This window comes from Ruditapes philippinarum, unplaced genomic scaffold (assembly GCF_026571515.1).
Source record: "Ruditapes philippinarum isolate M1 unplaced genomic scaffold, ASM2657151v2 ctg7303_1_1_1_1, whole genome shotgun sequence".
In the NCBI taxonomy this organism is placed as follows: domain Eukaryota; kingdom Metazoa; phylum Mollusca; class Bivalvia; order Venerida; family Veneridae; genus Ruditapes; species Ruditapes philippinarum.
Window position 1 is genome coordinate 34,676 of NW_026863191.1, and position 10,095 is coordinate 44,770.

At 34.7% G+C, this 10,095-nt stretch overlaps 1 protein-coding gene across 1 annotated transcript; it reads left to right on the plus strand.

Annotated features, from left to right (window-relative positions):
* Nucleotides 1–45: 45 nt before the first annotated feature.
* On the plus strand, nucleotides 46–9,502 carry LOC132721437 (tRNA N6-adenosine threonylcarbamoyltransferase, mitochondrial-like; the record flags this gene model as incomplete). The annotated part of the gene is given in 10 exon segments (XM_060705744.1): nucleotides 46–49; nucleotides 204–396; nucleotides 2,477–2,576; nucleotides 2,937–3,031; nucleotides 4,119–4,181; nucleotides 5,206–5,335; nucleotides 5,628–5,832; nucleotides 6,775–6,923; nucleotides 7,995–8,125; nucleotides 9,431–9,502. Coding segments are annotated over 10 exon segments (1,142 nt in total), but the record flags the coding sequence as incomplete, so codon positions are not given.
* Between the last annotated feature and the right edge of the window lie 593 nt (nucleotides 9,503–10,095).

Here is a 10,095-nt window from a genome sequence, read left to right on the forward strand (position 1 = left end):
TTTTTCATCAAATCCGAATTCCTATCAGTTTTGGTAAATTGGCTTATGGGTAAAATCCAATATGTCTGCGCCCATGGTAAACAACATGAGAGTTCAACAATTTTATTTTTTACTATTTTTAGACATTTGAATTACTACTGATATTTGTTAATATGTTAGGGCAATGTAGATATTCTTATTCCGTACTGAAATATTGTAAACAGAAACTGACATTTCTTGCAAACGTTACATAATTCTAGAAAAAACGCAAATTTCTTTCTGTTCAACAAGATGCACAACTGGTAGAAGAGTGCTAGGAATAGAGACAAGCTGTGATGATACTGGCGCTGCAGTAGTAGACGAATATGGAAATATCCTTGGAAATGCGCTTCAATCTCAAACCCAGGAGACTGTTGCGTAAGAACATATTTATACACAAATCTTCCACCTTGAATTTAAATAGCTGTTTTTTATACACCAATTGACAGTTTCCTAACTAGTAACTAGCAGACGACAGGCTATTCTTATCAGTAGAATTGCGAGTAAATATAACTGGTTGCGTATCTTACTGTATAAAACACATGTCAAATGGTCTGACTCGTGGTAGGTTAAACCGTAAATTTAAATAACTTTAGTATATATAATATGAAAAAGGCAAAGCCTCAAAGCGAGCTCGATTTTTCTTTTACCTTGAAATAGTTTAAAATAATTGTTCAAATTTATTTTACATTTTCCGTTTTAAAATTGTCATTCGATATTTTATAGGCCTACACTGCTTCCGTTTATTCTGGTTCCCTTTCCTATTATCATTTCCATATAAGTGCGCAAGTCACCAGTCTACGCTTCAGTTTTCAATCAGAATACCTCAGCTTTTATTGATATATTGTAATTCAAAAAGTTGCGATGTGTTAATTTGGTACGTCGGACGAAAGTTTTCAAAACCATCATATTTAGCAGGTACTCCCGTTACCGTAAAGCTCACTGTGCAAGCAGGCCCTTCGGGCCAGCTTTTCGAGCTCACTGTTAAACAATGTGTTGAAATGTATACTGAAACGAAGCTAAGATCACAAGCTTTTCATTGGTGTAATAAATTTTAAAATTGGACATTAAATCGCCTCTGACTAGTGGTTTAAAAATGGCTAAATTAGCATTGTTTTAGCATTAGAGATATTGATTTTACTCAAAGATAAGGGAAACAACTTGTATTTTTTCACTCGATATACTTCAGTTATTTACGTAGTTCATATATATACTTTCAATGGGTGTATAGTGATTGACAGATATATACCAATGCTGTCATTGTATGCAATTTCAACTTCTCCTTAACCATATATTAAATGCTCACTAAGTCTTATGTTTTTGTGTCATAAGCTAAGACAAATGTGCAGCCTCAAACAGGGTCTTGAATCTGGGACACTCAGAATGCTGTACCGTGGTTTTACCAACTGACCTATTTGGCTGCTTACACATTATCTCACCTGATAATTGAACATTTCAATACCATGACATACTCCTCCAATATCTTGAAATTCGTCCTCTAATTCCTAATGGGTACAGAGAACAATGTGAAATTGGACTCTTGAGCTTATTCTTTCACTGTCCCTGTTTGCAGCACCATATGTCATAGGATGGGAAAAATGTGCAGCCTAACTGGGAATTGAACTTGGGACCCTCAGACTACTGTATCACTGACTGAGCAATCCAGTTGCTCAGCTGACATAAAATCTTCCCTAATTGGCTAACAGTCCAATACTGTGATAGTTGGGCACATAGTATTACATGTATTACATGATGTAGATCCATTATTTGCAAGTGCAATTGTTATAATGCCTGTGTGTGGCAGTTAACCTTATGATTTAACCTTATAACAGGGCCTCCATGTTTACATGGTTAAGGTCACTGACTTTAAATCATTTACCCCTGACCTCATCTCTGTACGTATTGCCAGGGACCATGACTTTTTTCATTTTAGAAAGCTATCCACTAGGCTTATGGAAAGTTGGTAGTTCTACACAATCACAGGTGGTTGTTTGTTGTTGAAATAATGCAATATGAGCATCTGAATATTTTCTCCACTAGTGATCTTTATAGTGCTGTTGTAACTTCAAATCTAAGTATATGTTAGTGTTCATCCGTGCTGTTCTACAGAAATTAGAAACTTCGCATAAGCAATAGCGACAGGAGAATGTTTCTAATTTCTGTAGAACAGCACGGATGAATACTAACATATTTAGTGTCAAGCTTTATTTGGCCTCATTATTATTCACTTTATTACGTCACTATGCGGTTCTATGAAGTACTATGAAAAATATAAGTCGACTATGGATGGAATTCGATATAGTATCAACTTTTGTACTTCTATGAAAATTAACGCACAGAATTTTTAAGGAATACAGCGTTTTCATTGGATGACAAATAAAGTTGGACACTAAAGTAATTATATAATTCAAAATAGGACTACAAATGTAACTTACCATATAATATTTGTTTGATTCAGGGTAGGCGGTGTTATTCCATTTCATGCTCGAGACCTGCACAAAGCTCATATTGAAGATGTAGTGGAACAAGCTTTAAAGGAAGCTAATGTAACGGTGAAGGTAAAAATAAATTCATTCTTTGAACTTTTAATGCAAAATAATAAATTTCAAGATTCGAAAGATTATTTCAAGATTCACAAATTTTATTGGCTAAAAAGCCTAAAATTCATAAGATGACATTTTACTACATATATTCATTCCATATATCTTTTGTAATATCAATTCAAATTGTTCCATCAATGACAGCCCTACCAAATTTGATGACTAAACTTTCCTGAAATATAATAAATTTATCTACAGGTACTAAAAATGTTGAAAAATTGCTAAATTGCACATTACACTCTGACAAAAAAATCACCTTAAAATGAAGTAACAAAGAGTTCTTATTTCTTGCCATATAGTGTATATTACTCATTTAAGGACCTTGATGCTGTAGCTGTTACTGTGAAACCAGGAATCAGTATGTGCCTTAATGTTGGTCTTTCTTATGCCAAGAAACTAGTTCAAGAACACAGGTAAGAAAAGACACTTGACCCAACACATGCCATATTTGTGTATTGCTTTTTAGTTTTAAACAGTCCATTTAATGTTAAAGGAATTTTGATATTAGATTACAAATATTGAGGGGTCGTCTATGCACGTGTGGTTAAGGTCATTGACTTCAAACCAGTTGCCCCTCATGGCTGTGGGTTTGAATCCCAACAGGGACTTTGGATTCTTTTGTGTGAGGAAGCTATCCAGCTAGCTTACGGAACGTTGGTGGTTCTACTCTGGGGCCTGTTCGTGCCTGAAATAATTCACGGAAGAGCACCTGAGGTCTTCCTCCACCAATAAAGCTAGAACGTCGCTGTATGACCTATACTGTGTTGGTGTGATGTAAAACCCAATCAAATAAAAAACAAACAAATATTGAGTTTGGAACAAACTATTTACAGTGTATAGGGATTTCTGTGTCAGAATACAATAAATAAGCTGCCAAAAGTAAAGAGCCTAGTCAGACTACACAGATGTGAAGCTGATCACTTCAAGTTCTGTCAGGTTAAAGGGTAACAGATATGTCAGGTAAAAGGGTAACAGATATAGGATTGTTTGACATGTAACATAATGGAACAGTACATGTATTTGTTTAAATACTTTTTCATAGCCATTATTATTATCAGTATGATCTTCCTTCTGTCTTTTGTCACAGAGCCTTACTGTTCATAATGAAGTCTTTAAATTTTCACTGTCAATTGACTCACAAACGATGAGCTTATAAATTTATTTTCCTAGATTTTTTCCATAGTTTTCAGTTAAAATTACACATTTCAAAGCATTTTTACTTAAGTTTAAACTTTTTTTATTATTTTAGATCTTTTATAATACATACTTGATGCTTATTTGAGTCGACTTCCTTGGTGTCAAATGAAGAAACATGGTTGTGACCCAAGTACGGCTCAAACTCATGATGTCGAGGTTGAGAGGCAGACATCTTTACCACTAGACCACTGCTCCCCTATGTTAAAAGAACATAACATTGTAGTCATATATAGTTATAGATACAAAAATATACACAAAAATTTACTTACATATTTCTTCTATTTTTGAATTTTTCTATTTCAGGGTTCCAATGATTCCAATTCACCACATGGAAGCTCATGCCCTCACTGCGCGGATGATTGAACAGTATGTATCATATTACATTAGTCTCTCCCTTTACTTGTCGCCGAGTGGCTGTCCGGCAATATAATTATATTTGTTTTTGTCAGAATTTTATATTACACTAACTCTGTAAAGTTAATCATGATGACATTCCAGCTGTAATTATGGAAGAACACTTCAGGTGTCCCTTTTCACATTATTTCAGGCACAAAAAAATGAATACCTGAGTAGGTACACTGAACCTCCGTAAGTGAGCTGGATAGCTTTCCCCGATATGAAAGAATTTTAGGTCCCTGATGGGAATCGAAATAAAAGCCATCATTGAGGCCCAAACATATACATGTAGTAATGAGAGACAAGTAAATCGACAAATTTGACTTTTTTGGTACAACTGTAAACTATTTTTTCGCAAAAATAAAATAATTTTCATTCTTATAAAAGATAAACAAAGACAATGGAAATTCCTATGAAATGATGAAATGATTTTCATAAATTACATGTTTTTTCTTTCTGGGATATTGCCATATTTTTTTCGCATTTCACCAGGGCCATAATATTGCTTCTTTTTCAATTTGTCCTTTAGGATGTTGAATTTTAAAGTGATGCCATTTATGACTGAAAAAACTTTTCCAAAGTTTCAAAGTAATTATGATAAAAAATGCCACCCAATCAATAATCAATTATCATATCCCAAAGGGCTATATGCTGGAATAGGCCCAGGGGTCTAAACCAGGAGTATATATAAGGTTCATTCCATTTTCTTTAGTTTATTACATACAAGTTTTACTCCTGAAAAATACATAGGCATCAAATCCAGTGATTGCCTCCCAAAGAAGGGTATTCAGTCATTGTTTTGTTAGTAAATACATTGTACATGGTGCTGTAAGTAGGATAGCCATACCCATTTTGTAGACATTGAAAGGGTTATTAATGGAAAGTTTCATTGAGTAAATTATATTTTTCCTATGCTTTTACATGATGATAATTACATGAAGAGCAATAACTGCTTTAACTATGTTATTTTAAAAATAATTATTGTTCCTTTCAGAATAGATTTTCCATTTTTAGTGCTGTTGGTCAGTGGCGGTCACTGTTTACTTGCAGTTGCTAAGGACATTGACCAGTTCTTGTTGCTAGGGACCGCGTTAGATTCCTCACCTGGGGAAGCTTTTGATAAGGTTAGTTGTATCAGTGTAACTATTAGCATGTATGTGGTTTTTTTCTCTCACCTGTTTTGGCGCGGGCCAAGTTTTGGTCAAATTTGGAAATGCTTCAGTAGTAAGAGCGGGTAGATTGGAAAAGAAAACAAGTGGCAACAACAGTCATATTGTGGTTTTTGGTAGAGTAATTTGAAATAATTTGGAAGTAAATAAGCATATTAATGTAGGTTCTCTTACAATACCACAAAACTGAAATATCTTTACTCACAAAATAAGTTAATAAAGTTACAACATAGCAATGTCCTTACAGGTTGCAAGGAGAATGAAGTTGAAGAATTTACCAGAATGTTATAACATGAGTGGTGGGGCTATGGTAGAGCACATTGCAAAACAAGGCGACATAGAGAAATTCCCGCCGCTCGAGATATTATCCGGCAATAGAAGCTGTAACTTCTCCTTCTCCGGAATGAAAACTCATTACATGAGGTTAATTGAAAACAAAGAAAAGGAACAAGGTAAGATTATAGAAATGAGATTATTTCGGGTATTTTTTTTAACCTTTTAACTTGCTAAATTTGTGTAATGGTTTTGCCCTGCTTTGAATTAGGAACAGTTCATTTAAAGATTAAGGGATTTTAGTGTCAAAATACAAAAATTGGGTTTCTAACAGTATAGAGCCTTTTCAGGCTGCAGCATGATGGCTCTATGCAGTTTCAGTTTAACACAATATCCATTCTGCAAAATTATGCAAGAACAATATGGACTTGACCTATTTTGAATTTGTAACTGTCCATTGTTGTCCACTGCTGTTGATGAAATTAGAAGAGGGATACAGAAATGGCATTGATAATCAGTTCGTCTGGATCCATATAATTGTTGTGTCCGATTTTTCTTAAAACTTTGGCAAGAATGTTTACAATGTATATGAATAGGAATCTTAGTTGGATTCACACATTCAGTTATGAGAAACAATTGACTCAAGTTAAAAACATCAATTACTAAAAAAGCGATGTGTCGTTTTAGTGGTGAAAAAAAATCTGATGCATTGAGCTTACAAAAAGTCTTTACAAAAATAAAGACTTGGTTGGAAAGCAAGAAAGAAATGTAAAGGTTGGATTCTTTCTTGTGTGTTACATATTTAATGTTGCGGTGGTGGTGTTACTACTCAAGTGCCCACTTGTGCCTGAAATAATGCACAAAGGACTACCATGCAAAGGTCTGCCTCAACCATTTAAGCCAAAATCATCTTACGACCTTTAAAATGTTGGTGTATGCGTGACTTAGTCCCCACCCACTTCTCTCTCCCCCCCCCCCCCCCCAAAAAAAAAAAAAAGTAAAATAGAAATTAAAAAGTAAAATAATAAATGTTATTAAAAGACCCATACTGTAGAAGTACCTGGACGAAATTTTCTGGATATTGAATGTTTGTAATAATTATGTATATTCATGATTTTCAGAAATAGTTGCCAGTAATGTGATATCAAACGCAGGTGATGTGTGCGCATCTTTCCAGTATTCTGTAGTAAGGCACCTGGCTAAACCTTTGCATAGGGCATTCTTATTTAGTGAAATGAGAGAACTGTTACCAGAGGATGGGAAAACTTTGGTAAGATTTTTTTTTTATGTATCAACATAAAATTGCATACAAGGTCATCCTTATCAATATTTTTGTTCGCAGTTACCGTATCCAAAGTTTTAACACTTCTAATGCAAGTAAAGAGGCATTATGAACAGTCAGTTTTCTTAATATGAAAAGAGCAAAACAATTTTTGATTGGTTTTCGAAACATATTGTCGGTTGGTTTTCGAAACATACTGTCGGCTTTTTATGGTCAAAATCATTGAAAAAATGTTTTATTGTATAATGTAACTATGTCAAAAGCTTAGAAAAGGAAATTTATTTTTCCATAACTGCATTCTTGCAAGAAATTTTCAGTAGCATTTTAAAGCGTACTGCTTAGTACATATTGTCAAATTTATATTCAACAAGTGTTTGCATCACATGGTGGTGCCTGTGTTATCTTTTAATTATATAAGGTAGTTTTACTGTAATGCTTTCCCGCCAAGAAATTCCATCATTGGCCAATATCGTAGCAAATCGGTTATTTCCAAAACGCTATTTTTTCAAAATCTTGGACATAAAGATTACTTACAATCACTTCTGTACTATATTCCTGTTCTAAATGGTTAAAAAAAAATTTGAATACCAAAGATTGTGAAAAATAACTTTCCAGAAATGACAGATTTATTAAGATATTGACCGATGTTAGAATTTTTTTTGGCAGGAAAGCATTACAGTATGACTACCTGAATGTCATTGTTTTCAATTGGAACTGTCATATGCTATGTAAACTGGGCTTAAATTGAGCCACCAGCAGGATAGGGTCTTGTCTGACTGCATGGTTGCTCAGGCTGGCTGGGCTTCAAACTGGGCTTCAAACTGGTTATGTGGGTGAGAGGTGACATTATCTTTGCAAACTTGATACATTTTTTTCTTGTGGAGTTCAACAATATAAAACTATTCATGATTTTACAATATCATTTTACAATAGAAAAAAATAGAAACATTTTCTTGCAGAGAGTTCAATAATATGGAACTATTATACATGTATGAATTATGATTTTCATTTCACAATGAAAGTGAGAGAAATTTTAAATTTTAATTCCTCAATACTCAGGTGGTCTCTGGTGGCGTTGCCTGTAACCAGTACATTCAACAAGGACTGAAGAAAGTATGTGAGAAGTACGACTGTAGACTGGTGTGTCCACCCCCTCACCTGTGTACAGATAATGGAATCATGATAGCTTGGTAACAATACTTTCAGTTGTTTTTTTTTAAGGAGGGGGGTGGGAATGGGGTTGGGGTTTTGCTGGGTTTACAATTCCACCAACTCAGTATATACTTAGTCATATGGTGATGTTCCAGCTTTACTCGCGGAGGAAAGGAAGACCTCAGGTGTTCTTCCATACATTATTTCAAGCACAAACGGGTACCTGAGTAGAACCTACTTCAGGGCCAAAAAACCCTTCTTTGTAGAGGCCGAATTTAGGCGGCTTCCCCAACCAAACTAGCCTCTTTTTTTCCCCAGTTTGGTCCTCAAAATTCCCCAGTCTTTAGAAATTTCCCATTGAATTTAGAACAAAATTAAATGATGGTGTTGAATTTTAAAAAGGTCTTTTACTGCCTTATTAGTATTTCCCAGTGCTTTTTGCTTTTCTATTTTGAAGAACTTGTTAAAAGTTTGTGTTAAAATTTGAGACCCCTTTTCCCAAAGTATGCCAAAATCACGCATATTTTCCCCAAGAAAAAGGCTGAGGCCCCTTCCCCAAAAATGGTGTTTTGGCCCTGTACTTTGTTTCATACTTTCAAACTAGGGAATACAATAACCAGTAATTATATTATGTTTCAGTTCAAACTTACTTATTTATCATTATTAACACTCTCTATAAAAAAGTTGATTAGTCTTAGGAGTTATAGGAATGTACATGATGCAAGTCTTTTCTGACTCCCTAGAAGTTGCCAAATATATGTACATGTAATTTAGAAAAATCTTTATTAATAAATTATTGTCACATTACATACATTGTTTTATAGGTCTAAGTTAGAGCATTAATTTGATGTGTTGTCATTTGATCTCAACTGCCTGTTTGTTTAATTGGGTTTTATATCACACTGACACATTATAGGTCATATGGCGACGTTCCAGCTTTACTGGTGGAGGTTCTAGTCAGGTGCCCTTCTGTGAATTATTTCAGGCACGAACAGGAACCTGAGTAGAACCACTGACGTTCCGTTAGCTAGCTGGATAGCTTCCTCACATGAAAGAATCTTAAGTGTAGGGAGTCGAACCCACAGCGGTAAGGGGCGAAGAAGTTTGTAGTCAACGACCTTAACTTCTCATCCAGGGACCCCCTATATCTCGACTGCCTTATCAGAATGAAAATTCATGAAACATCAAACTTCTAAATTAGAGCTTTATTTTGTAGTATCGACATTTGATCACGACTTCCTAATCAGAATCTAATTTCACAAAGTTTAACCATTACTATGCCAAATTTTTTCAGATATGGGACTGGGTATTTGCATATAACACCACTTGAATGTTTATTTCAGGAACGGTATTGAAAAATTAAAGGCAGGAAGAGGTTTTGCTGAGGATCCGCAGTCTCAGAGATTCATTCCAAAGTAAGTCATTTCCTGAATATAAGAACATGTTCTTGTTTAATCAAGTTTTAGGTAATTATTGGCCTGGCGCCTGGCATAGCGGTAGAAGTAGAGAGGTACATGGTATGCAAGCAAAAGGTGTCTCATAAGTCGAAAATGGCTGGCCCTTTCAGTAGGGGTGACACTATAATAAACAAGACCTTCATCTTTACCTTTTATTGGTACTTTAATATTGAGATTTTTGAAAGGCCCCTGTTTGATTGGTTTACAGTCAGAAACATTTTCACTCAAAGTTTTCAAAATTGGATGTGAATTTTTTGCTTTTAGATAGATTTATGAAATATTTTTCATTTTGTAGCAAGTAGCACAACAACTTTCAGGTAAAGTACAACACAAAACAAGAGGGCCATGATGGCCCTGAGGTCGCTCACCTGTATATAGGCCCCCCACCCCCGGGCCAATTTTTACCCAAGGGCTTTTATTTGTTTATTTGAACAGACTTGGTAGACACCCATAAGAAGATGTTTCATGCTAAACATCTAAGTTCTAGCTCATTGGCTTTTTTAAAAGAAGATTTTTAAAGATTTTACTATACACATATAGTTAAAAACAAT